Source organism: Mastigoproctus giganteus, chromosome 2 (assembly GCF_048544385.1).
Source record: "Mastigoproctus giganteus isolate SK-2022 chromosome 2, ASM4854438v1, whole genome shotgun sequence".
Lineage (NCBI taxonomy): Eukaryota > Metazoa > Arthropoda > Arachnida > Uropygi > Thelyphonidae > Mastigoproctus > Mastigoproctus giganteus.
In genome coordinates, this window is record NC_143576.1 from 40,335,470 (window position 1) to 40,355,968 (window position 20,499).

The 20,499-nt window shown below is 39.2% G+C and overlaps 1 protein-coding gene across 1 annotated transcript in view; it reads right to left on the reverse strand.

The window, feature by feature from the left end:
• LOC150089278 (uncharacterized) overlaps window positions 1-20,499 on the reverse strand; it is a 158,507-nt gene that overhangs the window by 38,511 nt on the left and 99,497 nt on the right. Inside the window, exons 5-6 of the mRNA XM_090368463.1 lie at window positions 18,995-19,084; window positions 1,319-1,435 (exon numbers count right to left, since the gene is read on the reverse strand). Coding sequence (XP_090224589.1) covers window positions 1,319-1,435; window positions 18,995-19,084 — 207 coding nt within the window. The remainder of the gene's footprint in view (window positions 1-1,318; window positions 1,436-18,994; window positions 19,085-20,499) is intronic.

Below are 20,499 nucleotides of genomic sequence, written 5' to 3' on the forward strand. Positions count from 1 at the left end.
CCACTCCACTCATGCATAAATATGGAATGGAAGGCATAAGATGCTGCAATAAGGATATTGTCATGTTAGGAAACCAATGCATCTCACCTTACCAATGCATGCTGAGATTGCACTGGTAAGGTGCAATCTCAGCATGCACTGGTAAGGTGAGATGCATTACCAGTGCATGCTGAGATTGCGTAGTTCTACAATCGGAATAAAAGCAATGGATCAGCAGCAATTCCAGATTACAGACACTGCAAGCATTACTGAAACAGTCCAATAGTATCATGTGGTATCAGAAAAATGAATGCACAGCTCAAGAAAACATGAAATCTAGGACCAAAGCCAGGAAGAAAACCCCTCAAACAAGAGTGAGTTGCGGACAATACCCATGCAGTCAATGTTAGCAGTCATTGCCACTTACAACCACAACAGCAAGGGTGCCTGGAAACAACAGTTTTTATAAAAGGTGGAGCACCTCCACATACTGGAAAATCTGCAGAACTGCTGCAATAGCATTTTACCACTGAAGGGATAATCAGCCACTCAGTGCCCACAGTGTAGCTGCTTTATGTCAGGCATTCCCGACCTAGCAACCCTGAAGAATAGCATCATAGTTGACCATGCTGTTACTCATTTTAAGCTTCTGCTAGACCATGATTGTAACCACATTGAGGTGCATGAGTACTGACTGATGATTCTAACGTCACCACTCAGAATAAACAGTACCATACTGTTGATATAGTGTTAACATACCTGACAACATTCATGCTGCACATTGGTTACTGATAATGCTCACATTAAAATGTCTTGCAATAAAGTTACATTATTCTACCAATGTTAAAAGATTGTTCTTCATTTGCAGTACAAATAGCCACGCAGGTCATATAAATTGTTAATCACAAACACACACCAAAACTTTCTCCCTGGTAGTGATTTTTGGAATCAGTGTTTCTTGTACAGTTTTCTTTTGCTTGTTATTATTTGGTTTTTAGGAGCATTAGCAACTAAGGCCATATTGCTCCGGGATATGCGTTGGTCATTCCCTGACCTTTCCGCATCCTCCGTATTTGGTGGTGACAGGCTCGAACCCCGGTCTAATCAAGAAGCGTGTCCTACACACTGCTGCTCCTTCCCACCTGGCTACGGAGGCGCCAGTTTTCTTTTGCATCCTCCAAACAAACAAACAAACATATCTTACAAATTTGGTTGCAGTTCCTCCATTAAATACTGGTTTAGATATCTTTAATCAGGGTCACCTTAAAGGGCAACCATTTAATATATTGATCTTTACATCAATATTATATGCTACTATATTTAACAATAAAACACCTACCGATCATTTTTGGATATGAAAGATTCAAATTCTTCATTATTTCAACAAATTCTGCTTTAGATTTTGTCAGCCGTGGATTATATTTTTTTTCTTCACCTACTGTTGTCACTGTATTTCCTGTAAAATTATTCCTGATATCAGTTAAGCTAAAAATATTTTCATTTACACGTTTAAGACTATATTAAATAACAGTAATTCTAATTATGTTTAAGTTTAAGAAAATCTAAAAATTGAGTTTATATTAGTTACACCTAAATCTTCAACATCATTTATTCAGCAGTACCTGTTCACTAAATAACACCAAATATCAGCATTCATCCACTATTAGGCATAATAATAACTTTGAAGTGTTAAAATGGCAGAGTAATGCATCTACATCATCTCTGAAATATTCTGTTATTTTAATTTCTTCTTTTGATGATATTTCATAACAGCAGATGTAACATATAGGTGGGGGAATACAGGCATTAATAGTTTCCAGCAGCTACAGCAGATATGAAAGTGATTCTTGTACTACTTCTGTTGGGACATACAGCAGAGGGGAAAACAAGGTATGGAGAATAACAAGACATGGTGGCCCTCAGGGAACTAGTAATTACATGGGATGCTTTAGGATTACTAGGAGCAAAATCAGGTGCACGTATAGTTGCTTGAGCACTAATGGTATGAATAAAGGATGCAAAGAAAAACAGCAAAGAGTTCTTTACTTATGTAAACTCTAGAAGGAAGGGGATGAATCAGATCGGTCCACTGGATATTGATGGTTCAACTGTTGATGATCCTGCTCAGGAAGCTAACAAATAAGTATTTTGCATCTACATTCACACATGAGAAGTTATTCAGGGAGGGGAATGACAGAGGTGAATTTAACTCTGGCAGTAAGCTAGATGATTTTGTAATAACTGAGAGCAAAGTGGAGGAGAAATTGTTGAAGATAAACATAAGAAAGGCACCTGAGGTGGATGGGATCTATCCAGTTATATTAAAGGAGGCAGCAAAGGAGGTAAGAAAAACCCTTAGCCATAATTACGACAGCTTCCTTGGACTCAGGGGAGGTATCCATGGACGGGAGATGTGCAAATGTGTTCCCAATTCACAAAGGAGGATCAAAGGGTGACACAAGAAATTACAGACCTGTTAGTTTAACTTCTGTTCCTGGGAAATTAATGGAAGCACTGTTTAAAGAAGCACTGCAGGATCATCTAGAAAAGACTTCAGTTATAGCTCAGACACAGCATGGTTTTATTAAGGGAAAGTCTTGTCTGACCAATTTGATTGGATACTATGATGTGGTCACAAAGGAACTGGATGCAAAAATTAATTTTGATATCATATACAGGTAGCCCTCGTTTTGCACTGGTCACTAATCACAAGGCCATTTTTATTATTATTTTTTTATTTTTGCAATTTTTTTTATGAATTGAAAGTTTAAAATCATCATACAAAATTTATGAGCATCGTACTGTACTTGATCACTGTTCACATGATCAAGAACAATTGAACTAATCAGCAATTAGCGCGTCTGTATCAGAGACGAGAAAACTTTCTGCCCTCAAAAGTAGCCACTCGTGGAAGTGGAAGGTAAAACATTCAGTTGGTTGTTTACACCATGTACACGTGTTGAAAATTTATTACTAATTGTGCTATTAAGTTAAATACATAATCATTAATAATAGTGATATCCGTGTGTTATTTTTGCCAGTCGTGCTATTAAGTTTTTAATTTAATTAGAATAAAGAGATGCCATGTCTGGTAAAAGAAGTTCAATGAATACTAGTGAAAATGAAAGCGTGAAAAAAGCACGTCGATCTAATAACATGGAGGTTATTCGGAGGATGGAAGCTGGTGAAAGCTGCCCTAATTTACCCCCGGGACTCACATCTGGTGAGTATGGGCTTGGCATACCCAGAGTTCCGAGCTGGATATCATCATTCTTCTCTTTCTTGGTGATTCCTTTCTACCTCTGTCTGTCTCTGTCTCTCTCTCTCTCTCTCTCTCTCTCTCTCTCTCTCTCAGGGTAACTTGGAAATTTTTTTTTTGCTGGTGCAGCATAAGCCTCAGGCTTCCTTGCACCATATGGCTAATAATAATAACAATAATGTTTTTTTTTTTTTGATTTGGTAGTTGTTGGCGCATCGGCTTCTGTGGCCATATTGCACCTCCAAAGGATTTTTGCAGTACAGTGATCCAAGCCCGAGGCGGGAATCGAACCCGCGACCTTTGGGTTGCCGGGCAGGTACTTTACCCACTCGGCTAGCCCGGTCGGCAACAATAATGTGTGTAGGGCTATGAATATGCCTCTGTCGACTGTTACTACAATTATGCTGATAAAATAAAGAATGCTGATAAAATAAAACAATAGATTCAAAGTGTTACACAAGTTAGTTACAGCAGAAATAAGCTTTTGGAAAAAATGGAGCAATTGCTGACACTTTGGGTCGATGATTTGAACCAAAAAACATTCCCTTGACCCAAGCTGTAATAACTGAAAAGGCTAAGTCAATTTTTGAAGACTTAAAGAACAAAGAAGGTCAGTGCAATGAAATATTTTTGGCTAGCAAGGGATGGTTCATGAGATTTAAAGCAAGAACCAAATGCAGAAGTGTTGAAATTACTGGCAAGGCAGCAAGTATAGATATTGAGGTGGCTGCCGCATTCCCTGCAGAGTTTCAGGCCACAGTACAGGATGGTTATTACCCTTCAGATCTCATCTTCAATGTTGATGAAATGGGCCTTGATTGGAAAAAGTTGCCCTCAAGAATCTTCATTGCCCATGAAAAAATGTCGGCTCCTGGATTTAAAGCATCAAAAGACAGGCTGACACTTTTGTTGGGAGCAAATGTGTCAGGCAATTTTAAATTGAAGCCAATGTTGGTGTACCATTCAGAAACACCACATGTTATGAAAGGTTTAAACAAAGCCAAGTTGCCTGTGTACTGGAAGTCAAACAAGAAGGCTTGGGTGACACAGGATGTCTTCTTGGATTGGTACACCAACTATTTTTGCCCTACTGTCCTCAAATTCTGCAATGACAAAAATTTACCAACTAAGGCTATTATTATTTTGGACAATGCCCCTGGACATCCTACAAATCTGGGTGAAGTCAGAATGCCTCTTAAAGTTAATGTTGTCTACATGCCCCCTAATACAACATCAGTTTTGCAACCCATGGACCTGGGGGTAATAGCTGCCTTATTACCTGTGGCAAACATTTACAGAAATGGTGAAGGCTTTGGATGTGTCCAACATTACCATCAGAGAATATTGACAGTCATTTGATGTCTTAAAGAGCATCCAAGGAGGAAGAGATAGAAGAAGACTCTCCTCTAAAAATTACGAAGACCAGTGATCTACAATGGATCTTTGCAAGTGTAGAGTCCCTCACTAATGAGCTCTATGACATTGATCACGAGTGGGAGAGGAGTGAAACAGTTAAAAGGAGTGTCGCATCAACCCTGAGCCCGTATTTTGAAATTCTTAAAGAAAGGAGGAAGAAATTCAGGCAATCAACACTTGATCCTTTCTTCAAAAAAAGGCAATCTTCTCAATCAGGGTTGTCAACAGCAGATCCTCAACCAGGATCTTCAAGAGCCAACTAAAACTTTGACACTACGCCATTGTCAAAATGTTTTATGTATGTATTAATTTATTTTTTTATTTACATGTACGTACTTATTATATTTATGGAGATTAAAAATAAAACACTTTTTTAATTAAAAAAGTTTATTTATTTGCTTTAAATATACCAGTATTGAAAAGGGTAGGTAAAATGTTTGGTGCCCGGAACCTAATCCTGTGATTTCCCATTGACTTCATGATATAAAGGGTGCCGATTTGTGCCGATTCCATTTGCGCCTGTTCCCCCAGACCTAACCCCAACGTAAATCGAGGGCTACCTGTATTGGAATTCAGGGAAGCTTTTGATACTGTTGCACATGGAAGACTGCTGCACAAATTGGAGCAGTATGACATTGGAGGCAAATTGCTGCTATGGATAAAGGGATGGTTGAGTAGGAGAAGACAGAGAGTGGTAATCAATGGACACTGCTCTTTGTGGATTAATGTTATTAGTGGAGTCCCTCAGGGTTCAGTGTTGGGTCCATTATTGTTTTCTGTATTTATAAATGATATTGAGGATGGTGTATCAGGCTTAATGTTGAAGTTGGCAGTGATACGAAGGTTGGCAGGGTTGTTAATAACACTAATAACAGTACGCTGCTGCAACAGGATCTAGAAAAGTTGAGCAGATGGGCTGAGAGGTGGCAATTGAAGTTTAACATTGACAAATGTAAAGTACTGCATATGGGAAGCAGTAACCCCAGAGTAACGTATCAACTGTGTGGTGCTATACTGAGATAAGGTATAAGGTATGTTTGTGTCAGACGGCACCGGGGATTTCTCCCATTTCTGCGTGTGTTCGCTGTATCGAGGACAGTACACTGTCAAGCCAGAGACTTGAAAGTGTGTGGGCCATGTCTGTGCAGTGTGATGTGATGTGCCGATTATTTGTCTGGCTTATTGGCCACGAAGCCCCTAGTGGGGCCCGATGTTGCCCATACCTTACCATGTGAAGGCTAGCCAGGTGTGTCCAGTATCACAACAAGTTGCTCTGGCAGGTCCTGCCACCTAGTTTCCTGGGATTTCAGTGGCTAGGTCCTAAAAAAATAAAAATTCACGCGTTTGACATTAATGCTTAATGGGATTGCTGTCAGGAAATTGCTGGTTGGGGTTGAATGCTAGAGAGATGTGTTAAAAGGCCTAATAGGTTGGACAAAATTTTGATGTTTAAATTTAGACATGTGAGGATATATGCTAGATGAAAGATAACAGTGGGAGGGAGGGGAGGCTGAAGAATGGAGGGTAGAAGTAAGGGGCCGATAGAACAGATGACCCCTGCTAGGCAGTGTGGCATGCCCATGCCACACCAGAGGGAAGTTTGGATGGCAGGTGCCGAAAAGTTACCTCCCCCTTCATGGATAGGGGTTGGAAGCAGGCTGGGCTAGGTGTCCGGTCTGGGTGGCCATATGGCTTAGGCAGCGATCAGTTGCTGTCCTGGTCTTTGCTCCAATATCACAGTTGTCCTTTCCTTGTGGTGCTGGTCAGTTTATCACATCCATGTGTTTGCTCAAGTATGATTGTCCTTTCCTTGGGATCAATTACCTTTTGTCTCATGTCTGGTTTAAGTCAGGTGTGCAGTGCCGGTTGTCACTAATTCTTGTGGTCAGTTGTGGTTGTTGAATCAACTGTTGGGTCGAGAGGAAGCTGTTTGTGGTCGCTGTTTCTCTAGGTGTTTCGAGGTCACAGAAGGTGGTCACTTTATTGAGAGCTTAGGTTTTCTTGACTTCTGGGGTGATAAGGATCTTAGGGTCGGAGCGAGTGCAGAGAAGGGCAACAAGGTTAGTGAATGGAACAAAGGGGTTGCTCTTACAAAGAAATGCTTAAGTTTTGCAAATTACAGTGTCTAGAGACTAGGCACCTGCGAGGTGATCTGATTCAGATGTATAAAGCATTGAATGGTTTCAGCATGCTCAATGCTGATGGGATTCTTCCTGTTGCTCAGAATAATCACCTGAGAGGGCATAAATTCAAATTGAGGAAAGACAGTTGTAGGATAGATGTGAGGAAGTTTGCCTTTAACCAGGGTGTGGTTGATTGCTGGAACAAACTTCCAGCAATCTTGCTTAAATAGGTTCAAGGTAGAACTATACAAACATTTGGAGCGAGTGGATGGGTGAAATGAGAAGGATGTGTGTGTGTGTGTGTGGTTTTTTTTTTTTTGGCTGATGCTATATAAGCTTGCTTTCTTGCATAATGTGCCTTAACTAATGCTAAAGTAAATAAATTTTAGGAATTTGAAGTATTAGTTAGTTCACAAAAGGGGATATAATGGGGGACATCAAAATATGGTGCCACAGGACAGAATTGGAGAGGACAGTTATTCTCCTGGTTAAGAAGTAATAGTAGCAATGGCAAATGATGCAAGAAAGCAAGCTTATATAGCATCAGTCAAAAAAAAAAACCTACACACTGCAACCACCAAGAATTTTTCTACTTCTTTGAACCTATTCAACCAGTCCGCCACCACAGCAACAGACAGAAGCCATTTTCCAACAATCAACCACATGCTGGCTGAATGAATACCTCTGCAGAACTATCTAGCGACCATCCTCCCTCAACTTGAATTTATGCACCCTCATGTGAGTAGTCTCAGCAGGTGGAAGAATGCAATTAACATTCAGTTTGTACAATCCATTCAAGGCTTTAAACAATCAGATCTCTCCACATGTGCCTAGATTCGAAGTGCTGCAATTTATCCCTAGGTCTTTTTCATTCTCCACTACGCTGGGGGTAGTGGAGAATGAAAAAGACCTGAGGGTAATTGTGCAGATATGAAGTTTTCTGAACAGTGCAGACAGGCTGCAAGAGTAGCTCATGGGGGTCTCATCAGTGATATATAGGAATTTTGCTAGCAGGGATAAGGAGGTGATTTTTATTATTATTATTGTTGCATTTATATTATTTCTCCCTGATTGGGGGCTTCCACTCCATGACGGGTACTGCTACCAAATACACAGGGTGGTTGTAATGTCTGGTGTTACTGTTAGTCGAGGAACTCTCTGACTCAGAATTGCGACTTTCTGGAGTTCCTTGGAGGTATTCTCTGGGTTGTTGTTGTTTTGGTTTTTAGGAGCATTAGCAACTAAGGCCATATTGCTCCGGGAATATGCGGTGGTCAGTCCCTGACCTTTCCGCATCCTCCGTATTTGGTGGTGACGGGCTCGAACCCCGGTCTAATCAAGAAGCGTGTGCTATGCACTACTGCTCTTTCAAACCTGGCTACAAAGGTGCCTTGTTCTCTGGGAGACCTATTGCTGTTAGGCTGCTATGTAGGGTCTTTGGCACCAAACCAGTGGTTGACACGATGATCGTGATGGTCGTTACTTCTTGCATATGCCACATTTCCTTGATCTCATGTCTCAAGTTCATGTACTTCCTAATTTTTTGCTCATGGGTTTTGTGGACATTATTAGTGTTGGGCACCGCTACGTCAATCAGGTAGATAGCCTTTTTCATCTTGTCCACAAAGTTTATGTCCGGTCTGTTGTGCGGGATGGTCTTATCTGTTAATATGGCAAGGTCCCAGTACAGCTTGTGGGTTGGGGGTCTCTAGCACTGCCTGGGGTTCGTACTTGTAGTATGGTACACCTTCTCTGGTCAACTGGTATTTCCTCGCTAGCTTTTGATATATTATCCTGGCTATGTAGTCGTGTATACGAGCGTACATAGTTTGAGTGATCACCTTGCATCCCCCTGTGATGTGTTGGATCGTTTCTGATGCCAGGTGGCATCGTCACCTAGCACTTAACATTCTGGGCTCCTTTGTGATGTATTTTCCATAATTTCTGGTGTTGATTACCTGGTCTTGGATGGCTAGCATGAATCCTTCAGTCTCGGGGAAGAATGTCCCGCTTGTGAGCCATGCATTTGGAAGCAATGTTATCGATGTGATCTTGATGGAGGTCATTATGGGGGATTTTAATTTCCCAGACATTGACTGGAATTTGTGGGTTGGTCACTCACATACTAGCAAGGCTTTTGTGGATTTATTGGATGATTGTTTTCTACATCAGCATGTTCGGGAGGCAACTAGAGGGAGTAATACTCTTGATCTGATTATCAGTAGTGATTCCTCATGCATTAAGAATCTGCAGATAAAGGAACCACTAGGTGGCAGTGATCACAGTGTGCTGAAGTGGGATTTACTCAAAGAGGTAACTATCATCAAGGGTAAAGGAAAGGGTTTTTGCTTTCGTAAAGACGACTACGATGGTCTGAGACAGTATTTAAATTCTATACAGTGGGACCAACTGATGATGTTACCATCAGCAAATTCAAAATGGGAAGCATTCAAAGAACTTATCTTGGAAGCTACTAGGCTTTACATACCAACGAAGAAATATTGTTCAAGGTTGAAGCCTAAATGGATGTCAGATGAACTAATTAGACATGTGACAGAGAAGAAAATGGGATACATGGGATACATATAAATTAACATGTGACACAGAAGCCTATGATAGATATAAGCTGGTCTATAACCAAGTTACAAGGAGGTTAGGCAGGCGAAGGCAGATTACAAGAAATCTTTGGCAAAGGATGCAAATAAAAACAGCAAAGATGTAACTCTAGAAGAAAGGGGATGAATCAGATTGGTCCACTTGATATTGATGGTTCAACTGTTGATGATCCTGCTCAGGTAGCTAACAAACTAAATGAATATTTTGCATCTACTTTCACACATGAGGAGTTATTCAGGGAGGGGAATGCCAGAGGTATATTCAACTCTGGCAGTAAGCTAATCTTGTAATAACTAAGAGTAAAGTGGAGGAGAAATTTTTGAAGATAAACACAAGAAATGCACCTGGGTGGATGGAATCTATCCAGTTATATTAAAGGAGGCGGCAAAGGAAGTAAGCAACCCTTAGCCATAATTATGAGAGCTTCCCTGGACTCAGGGGAGGTACCCATGGACTGGAGATGTGCAAATGTGACCCCAATCCACAAAGGAGGATCAAAGGGAGACAAAGGTAATTACAGACCTGTTAGTTTAACTTCTGTTCAAGGGAAATTAATGGACGCACTGGTTAAAGAAGCATTGCAGGATCGTCTAGACAAGACTTCAATTATACCTAGGACACAGCATGGTTTTGTTAAGGGGAAGTCTTGCCTGACCAATTTGATTGGATACTATGATGCAGTCACAAAAGAACTGGATGCAGGGAATAACTTTGATATTATATACTTGGATCTTAGAAAGGCTTTTGATACTGTTGCACATGGAAGACTGCTGCACAAATTGGAGCAGTGTGGCATTGGAGGCAAATTGCTGCTATGGATAAAGGGGTGGTTGAGGGGGAGAAGACAGAGAGTGGTAATCAATGGACACTGTTCATCGTGGACTAATGTTATTAGTGGAGTCCCTCAGGGTTCAGTATTGGGTCCTTTATTGTTTTCTGTATTTATAAATGATATTGATGATGGTATATCAAGCTTAATGTCCAAGTTTGCAGACGATACGAAGGTTGGCAGGGTTGTGAAGGACACTACTGACACTATGCTGCTGCAACAGGATCTGGAAAGGTTGAGCAGATGGGCTGAGAGGTGGCAAATGAAGTTTAACATTGACAAATGTAAAGTACTAAATATGGAACCAGCAACCCCAGAGCAACGCATCAACTCTGTTGTACTACACTGACAGTGGTAGAGAATGAAAAGGACCAGACGGTAATTGTGCAGGCAGATATGAAGTTCTCTGAGCAGTGCAGACGGGCTGCAAGAGTAGCTCATGGTGTTTTGTCAATGATATACAGGAATTTTTCTAGCAGTGTTAAGGAGATGATTATCCTCTTGTATAAGGCAATGGTCAGATCACACCTTGAGTACTGTATACAGGTCTGGAGGCCTCATTTTAAGAAGGATGTAGGGCTGCTGGAAAGAGCACAGAAAAGGGCAACAAGATTAGTAAATGGAACAAAGGGTTGCTCTTACGAAGAAAGGCTTTAGTTTTGCAGATTACAGTGTCTGGACTCTAGGCACCTGTGAGGTGATCTGATTGGGGTGTATAAAGCCTTGAATGGTTTGAACATGCTCAATGCTGATGGGATTCTTCCTCTTGGTCAGAATAATTACCTGAGAGGGCATAAATTCAAATTGAGGAAGTTTTTTTTTTTGGTTTTTTTAGGAGCATTAGCAACTAAGGCCATATTGCTCCGGGGATGTGCAGTGCTCTAGTTTTAATGCTAATTTTATCCATCCTTTTCACACATTGTAGCTATTTATGTCGATACTGTTATATATATTCAGTTAAAGGTGTGTTTTCTGTCATTCTGTCTAGTATGTACTTGTCTTTTATGTGGTCTAGCAGTATAAATCCTGCAGTTTTTCTCATAAATTTTATTTCAGCTAAAATGATTCAGCTTTCATCTTGCTTTTTGATGGTCCAGGCATCACTTCTGTATATGAGTACTGGTTTGGCTAGTGCCTTATATATTTTTATTCTGGTATGTCTCTGCACTTTTGTTGTATTAAAAATTTGATTGATTATTCCAAGTGTTCTGTTATAGTGTTGAATTTTGTTACTATAATTTTTTTTTTCATATGTCAGGCTGTAGCCAAGATATTAAAGCAATTTACTTGTTCGAGAATTGCATTATCAATACAAATTTTTTTCAGACAGATGGTGTATTGAGGATTATAACTCTCCATTATTGGCTAGGAGCACTTGGTCGTCAGCATATAGTATAAAGTCAGCATAAGGTATCAAGTTGATTACCATTTTCTGTGGATTGTTAGTCTCCAGTGACTGACCATGGCATTGATGTATACGTTGAAAGGTAGTGGAGACAGGGAGAAACCTTGTCGGATGCCATGATTTATTGGTTTCCAATTTGATATTTCTGTTCTGAATTTAACTGTGATTGAATTCTATCTATATATTATAGATTACAGCTATTATCTGGTTGGGAGTTTCATCACCAGCAAGTATTTCTAAAAGTTTATTTCTTTCCACATGGTCAAAGGCTTTCTAATAATCAATGAATGCTGAGTGCATTTGTCTATTAAACTCCTTGTGTTTTTTCAATTGGTAATTTCAGAGAAAAAAAATCCATCTTAACAAGAGCTTCCTTTCCTAAATCCATTTTGTTCTTCTCCAGGGTACAACAATGAAGAGCAGTATCCTCTGATTACCACTTTCTGTTGTCTCCCACTCAACCACCCTTTCATCCACTATAGCAACTTTCCCATATCAGAGTCATTTGGTCTAGTTTCCAGATGCTTCAAAACTCCTACTCTCAATTTTGTTTTTTGTTTTTTTTTCAGTGCTTATGTCACACCCAACTGACTCAGTGCTGCACTCGCCTTCTTCAGTTTTTTTGCAGTTTCCTTTTACCACTAAGTTTTGGTAAAGGGGTAGCAGTAGGAGGTACAGATACTGGAGTGGCAGCTGATTCTGTGAAGGTTTTTAAGAGCTTAATAATAAATATCAGAGAATGTGAGTAATAATCATTTCAATTTGTGTCCCAATGGAATATACCGAGCGGTTATAAAATAAGTTTCTCTATTCAGGAGACCCTAGTGTCAAAACGGTTAGAGTTAGCATTGTGAAAACCAGTGGGTATGTCATTTAGGATATGGGGAAGTGATTTGTAGAAGAAAAAAAAATTGGTTCAAATTTCTGTTACCAGGGGGAAATGGCACTGCACATATGTAAAAGTTGTCATTTACTTCAAGACGTGCTGCTTAAGCAAATGACATCCTGTTAGTTGTTGCTGTTTTTGGTTTTTAGGCGCATTAGCAACTAAGGCCATATTGCTCTGGGTATATGCAGTGGTCATTCCCTGACCTTTCCACATCCTCCGTATTTGGTGGTCACAGGCTCGAACCCTGGTCTAATCAAGAAGCGTGTGCTACGCACTGCTGCTCCTGCCCACCGGGCTACGGAGGTGCCACACATCCTGTTAGATAAAAGCAGAACCATTATGGCTTTTTTCCAAAATGGAACATGCTCTTTTAGTAAAACATGTTCTACCAGAATAATAGTAATGCTAATGCAGCACTACGTGAATATTGGAAACTTAAAGGTTTGTGTAAAGGACCTTTGATTTCAGTGGGGCTTCGAAAACTAATAAAGAAATTTGAAGTGACCAACCGGGAATTTAGGTGTAATTCCAGTCAGGGGACAACCATGTATCGGAACAGAGGAGGTAGTGGATGAAGTGGTGGTTGCAATGGTCATAATGCAAAACACTTAGTCAGTAGTGCCAGAGGTGTGTCAAGACACTTGAACCTTCCTTGGTCTACTGTACATAAAAAAAGTGCTTCGAATAATTTTACGCTGGTTCCCGTACAAGATTCACGTAGTGCAAGAACTAAAATCTTGTGATCAGCAACAACTAATAGACTTTCCTTTACGATTTCTGGCTCGTATGGAACTTAACAGTACATGTGCTTGAATGATGTTGAGGCCTGATGAGGCACATTTCACGCTTCAAGGGGCTGTAAATGCACAAAACTGCCGAATATCCTCGTCCATCTGCTGTGCATGAAAGACCACTACAAACCATATGTTACAGTATGGTGTGGATTCATAGCAGAGTTTATAATCGGATCATTTTTCTTTGAAGAGTCTACACCCCGTGTCCCCCCCATAAGGTGTACGGTAACTAGCGCATGGTAATGTACTCTTCTAAGAGATCACATTATTCTCGCTCTACAAGAAAGGCAATGCTTGGAGACTGCAGTGTTTGTTCAAGATGGTGCTCCTCCCCACGTTGGTCGACAAGTGAAGGAACTGCTCCATTCAACATTCAGAAATGATCGCATGATTTCTAAAGATTTTCCGCAGCTCTGGCCAGCCCAATCAGCAGATCTCAATCCCTGTGATTTCTGGCTATGGGAATACCTGAAAAACAGAGTTTACTGTGCAGCATACAGACACTTGTTGATTTGAAAGCAAGCATTAAACAGCATGTAGTCAACATCCCCAACGAGATGCTATGCGAACCTGTGTCGCACGCAGTCCTGCGTTTTCAGAATGTCATCTCAAGTGAAGGAAAGCACATAGAACAATAGCTATAGATTTTTAAGTTCTGATATTAAAATCTAATCCTAAGTTAAGTATTCCGTCTCATGTTTACAGTGCCAATTTCTCCCCTGGTGGTGGAAATTTGAACTATATTTTCTTCTACAAATCGCTTCCCCATTCCCTAAATGACACCTACCAATTTTCACAGTGCTATCTCTAACCGCTTTGACACTAAGGTCTCCTGAATAGGGAAACTTATTTTATAACCACCCAGTACTTGGAGCGATACACTCTATCCCCAAGTACAAACTATTTTTCTAATACCACAATTTGCTAACTCATTGTCTTCTGACTTACAATGTTTTTGAGTCTTCTGCTCTTCTAGTTTTTTAGTCACTTTTTCCCATCCCCCACCCTGTAATAAGTAATTTACTCTTCCTCCAACATATATGCTACTCTCCACAATCCCCCTTCCCAAAAAAAAACTTCTTACGGTCTTCTTCTTTCCTTCATCTGCAGTGGGGAGGAGAATACAAGGCAACTAGGCCACTCCCATGTTCTCTATGCTGCTACTGTATAAAACATTAAATAGTGAGAAAGTACATTGCACACTTGGTCATCTCTCTCTCTCTCTCTCTCTTGTTGCACCATATTCAGAGTTAGTTAAGTTTTCTTTTTCATGTAATAATAAATATCTGTAATTATATAATGGAAGTCACTGGAAAAATAAGTTTCCTTAAAAAAAAAAAACTTCTCTTTAGGCTAAAAAATATAATTCAAATTTAAGAACTAGTAACAATACCGATGACGAGAGAAGGAAAACGAGGCCAACGAAGGTATTAAACCTTCTAAACATGAATTGTTGGCATTTGGTAAAAATGAAGTTAGAAAATTGTCAATTAGGTTACAGTTAAATGAAAGAGATACAATTCGTGGATTTCGGGAATATCTAATTGAAAAGATGGTTTCGGAAGAATTGAAGGATTTGACGGACATTGAGTACGATACCAATTTCATCGAGTGAATGTGAACAAGAATTTTCACAAACGAATCTGATTGCCAGCCCAACCAGAGCTTCGTTGATGACAAAAAAAGTTTCTTCACTACTGTTTCTTAAAACTGTAGGCCCACCGCTGACCCGCTTCAATCCAGCAAAATATATCGATTCGTGGTTGCTTCGGAAACATCATTCAGCAAGACACACAAAGAGGAAGAAAAGAAGTTGGAAAGGGTGTCGGATGAGAACTTAATAAACATTTGGAATATTCTACAAAAACTTTATATTAAATTATTTTTACTTATGTTATTTATTTTTACTTATTATTTTTAGGGTCTGTAATCTAATGAAGGTCCCTTATAATGTCAATTAGTTGTCTGTCTGTCCATCGTTCTGTCACAGCATTATATCTCTGGAACCACTCAACCTATTGACTTGAAATTTTGCATGGGTTTGTACACCATGAGAGCCAACATAATACCATATTGATCGTTGTTGACAAAAATTTGTCTGAGAAAGGGGGATTGAAATGTGGGGGGACAAAAATGTTATCAACAACCTATAGCTTATTATACACTATTCGAAAGAGCTCAATGAGTAGGTTTAAATTATAATTTTAAAATTAAAAATGGCAGCACCAAACAGGAAAATGTGAGTAATTTTCATGTCTCCCCCCCCCCTCTCTATTTCTGTCAGTAATGGAGCTAAAAATTTAAAAATAACATTAGCTATGCGTTATTTGATACTTATCAAGGGAAAACTATTCCGATTAAAATCTATCATTTACTTTTTGTGTTAAAATTAGAAAAACAATTTTTTATTGCACTTTGATAGCATGCTTCTTTGTACTAAATAACTCTTCTTTTGGTGACAAAAAGGCTGCTAAATAGTTAGTTAATAATTCTATAGAGGTCATTTATAAATTTTGCAACAAGAAGTATTTTTTAACAATTTTCAAAGCTGGAGTTGTCCCAGCAAGGAGGTACTCAGAGAGCCAGTATTGAAGCGGTGGTGGTAGGGAGGCACGTGCGCAGAGTCTTGCCAGCCCTCACCTGCCTTGCCACTTCTTCCCAAAGACTTTAATCACTTCTCCAGGAAGAAATCGGAGTCACTTCTCCCACCCTTGTCATTCACAACAACTGGAAAGACTCAAATAGACATTTTTGTTAGTTCCTCAATTTTAGGCCAAGCCAGGGTACTAGAAACTCTTTTCAGTTACAATAAAACTCTCTATTTGAGATACTACACTAATGACCATTCGTGACTACGGACCTTTTATCCTGAGTTCCCGGGCACTCAGTAGTTGACCGATTTATTTACTTATTTTACTCACATTTTACTTATTTTTTTTATATACTCAAATAATAAATTTATGCTTAATAAACTGTGTTGATACTAAATTTGTTGTTCTTATTCCAAAAACATTACTACTAAAGTAACAATATCAGGAAAAAAAAAATTTTACAGTACTTAGCATTAGAAAGGGTACATGATGATGCAAGAAAGCAAGCTTATATCGCATCAGTCAAAAAAAAAAAAAAAAAAAAAACACCCTTATTTTAGCCATCCCCTCGCTCCAAATGTTTGTCAAGTTCTGCCTTGAATCTATTTAAGCTATCAACTTCTACAATGACAGTTTGTTCCAGCAATCAACCACCCGCTGGCTAAAAGCAAACTTCCACACATCTATCCTACAACAGTCTTTTCTCAATTTGAATTTATGCCCTCTTGGGTGATTATTCTGAGAAAGAGGAAGAATCTCATCAGCACTGAGCATGCTCAAACCATTCAAGGTTTCTACATCTCAATCAGATCACCTTGCGGGTGCCTAGTCTCCAGACACTGTAAGCCTTTCTTCATAAGAGCAATCCTTTGTTCTGTTAAATAATCTTGTTGCCCTTCTCTTTACTCGTTCCAACAGCTCTACATCCTTCTTAAAATGAGGCCTCCAGACCTGTATACAGAACTCAAGGTGTGGCCTGACCATTGCCTTCATTTGCCACCTCTCAGCCCATCTGCTCAACTTTTCTAGATCCTGTTGCAGCAGTGACTGTCACTAGTGTCATTAACAACCCTGCCAACCTTCTTATCATCTGCAAACTTGGATATTAAACCTGATATACCATCATCAATATCATTTATAAATACAGAAAACAACAATGGACCCAACACTGAACCCTGAGGGACTCCACTAATAACATTACTCCATGAAGAGCAGTGTCCATTGATTACCACTCTCTGTCTTCTCCCACTCAACCATTCCTTTATCCATAGCAGCAATTTGCCTCCAATGCCAAATGCTCCAATTTGTGCAGCAGTCTTCCATGTGCAACAGTATCAAAGGCCTTTGTAAGCTCCAAATATATGATATCAAAGTTATTCTTTGCATCCAGTTCCTTTGTGACTACATCATGGTATCCAATCAAATTAGTCAGACAAGACTTCCCCTTAACAAACCCATGCTGTGTCCTAACTATAACTGAAGTCTTGTCTAGATGATCCTGCAATGCTTCTTTAACCAGTGCCTCCATTAATTTCCCTGGAACAGAAGTTAAACTCACAGGTCTATAATTACTTGTGTCAGCCTTTGTCCTCCTTTGTGAATTGGGGTCACATTTGCACATCCCCAGTCTATGGGTACCTCCCCTGAGTCCAAGGAAGCTCTCATAATTATGGCTAATCGATTGCTTACTTAGTTTGCTGTCTCCTTTAATATAACTGGACAGATCCCATCCACCCCAGGTGCCTTTCTTGTATTTATCTTCAACAATTTCTCCTCCACTTTACTCTCAGTTATTACAAGATTAGCAAGTTTACTGCCAGCATTGAATACATCTCTGGCATTCCCCTTCCTGAATAACTCCTCATGTGTGAATGTAGATGTAAAATATTCATTTAGTTTGTTAGCTACCTGAGCAGGATCATCAACAGTTGAACCATCGATATCAAGTGGACCAATCTGATTCATCCCCTTCCTTCTAGAGTTTACATAAGCAAAGAACTCTTTGCTGTTTTTCTTTGCATCCTTTGCCAAAGATTTCTCATAATCTGCCTTCACCTGCCTAACCTCCTTTGTAACTTGGTTACAGACCATCTTATATCTATCATAGGCTTCTGTGTCACATGTTAATTTATTTGTATCCCATGCAATTTTCTTATCTGTCACGTATATAATTAGTTCAACAGACATCCACTTAGGCCTAAATCTTGAACAATATTTCTTTCACATCCTTTTAATTTTCGATTTTTCCTGATGGCAAAGAATGAGTACTGGCACTTAGTTTTTTACAAAAAAAGCAATCTATATAATATCGGTGTTTATATACACCATAGACACTCTTAAAAAAAACTACAAAGTAGTTGTTGTGGGCATCATTTGCTCTTTCTCATATTGTGCTCTGCCTTCACGACGAGTTGCCATGATGCTGCACTACCTCAAATACGTAACGCTTCACTAATAGTCGTGAACTCGTCGTGAAGGCAGAGCACAATATGAGAAAGAGCAAATGATGCCCACAACAACTACTTTGTAGTTTTTTTAAGAGTGTCTATGGTGTATCTAAACACCGATATTATATAGATACTAAACTCTTAAAGTATTATGCCATGTGCATTTAATTATTTTAAATATTATCTTATACACCTTTTGGCATCTCTCATATTGTGCGATTAACTTCACAACTGGGTCGTCATGTCTGCAATACTAGGGTACCTGCCCACCCACCCACTGATGATAGGCCACCTGCCCACCCACCCACTGATGATAGGCCAATAGCCTTGAAACATGCCTGGGTGGTGGTACTCACTGAGAATAAGTAACAATAGTCTTCTCTATTAGTGAAGCGTTACTTATTTGAGGTAGTGCAGCATCATGGCAACTCGTCGTGAAGCAGAGCACAATATGAGAAAGAGCAAATGATGCCCACAACAACTACTTTGTAGTTTTTTTAAGAGTGTCTATGGTGTATCTAAACACCGATATTATATAGATACTAAACTCTTAAAGTATTATGCCATGTGCATTTAATTATTTTTAAAAAAAGCAATGTGTGTGTGCGTGCGTGTGTTTGTATATATATATATATATATTTGTTACCTTTATAATCATGAGCAGGATAAAGTTGATAATCATCAGGTAAGCTCAGTATTTGGCTATGAACAGATTCATATAGTTTTTCAGCATCTCCTATTAAATAAAAAAAGAAAGAAAAAAATGCTGGGTGTTATTTTGTAATTTCCATGTTCTGTAGTAACATGGTCTGCTAAAACTCAGAATTTTTTTGTGCATATATCTAACAATAATAAGAAATAATAATATAATAATAAAATAAAATAGTAAAAATAAATAAAGTACACATGTAATCAGTATCATAAAGTAGCAAAAGAATTACAAATTTGTATTAAAGGAAATGTACAAACCAATTTTAACTCTTTATTCTAAATTACCTTGTTGCAGTGAGGAGGCTTGAGTATTCTGATGACCTAGAGAGCTATGCTGGTGGTAGCTAGACTACCGGTAGGTCCACCCTAGTGGACCTACCGGTAGTCTAGCGGTAGGTCCACCCTAGTGGACCTACCGGTAGTCTAGGCAGGTCAAAGGGTAGGGATCGGACGAAAAATAACATACTGGTACTCCAGGTTGGGGGGTTGTGCAGGAGGCTGGTTCCCTCCCCATGTAAAAAATATAAAAACTCATAAAGCTCAAAGAGGAAAACTGGATGGACAAAGGGATACGACTCGGACTGGAAAAAGGAAACCAAAAGGAATAACTGACATTTTAAATATTGCAACATGGAACATAAGAGGATAAGGATATAAAGAAGTCGAACTACTTAAACATTTAAAACAGAAGAAAGTAAATATACCAGTAATAACAGAAAAAAAGGAAAAATTAAATGGTACAAAAGATTATGATTCTTATACAATGATATACAGTGGAGTAGATCAAAAGAAAAGAGCTAGTGGAGGAGTAGCAATATTAATACATCGGAAATGGAAAACCAAAATACAGAGCTACACATTTATAAATAATAGAATAACAACAGTAAGATTTAAATTAGAAAGAGGTTATTTATGAATAATTGGAATTTATGCTCCAGAAGATGGAAAAGAGGAAGAAACTAGATGGTAGATAACTCTCATCAACCGGCACAATACCACCACTTTGATAAGGAGGCTTGAAGTGGTGGAACCCATGTTTAGTCTCTACAGCTAAGTTCCGGTCAACCCTTCTCCATCTCTTCCATCATGCAGTATGATATGGCGTACAATATGTGTACGTCATATTCAAAAATTTCATTACTTCATACAGCATGTCCCACCCTCTTTTTCTTACTATTGAATACACCATGAATTGTCAAACTAATAGAGTAAGCTTATCTGCGAAAAGATCTAAACCTCCCAAGCACTTCCTAATTCATTTCACAAATATACGTGGTCTCAATTCTAATCTTAACGATGTCCATTTCCACTTGCAGTCTGCCAAACTCAATGTACTTTTTCTGACAGAATCTCAGTTATCGGTTGATTCAACTACTGCTCATCTCAGATGCCCGAATTATTCACTGTATGATTCCTTTCGCCTCAAAGGTTGTACTTGTG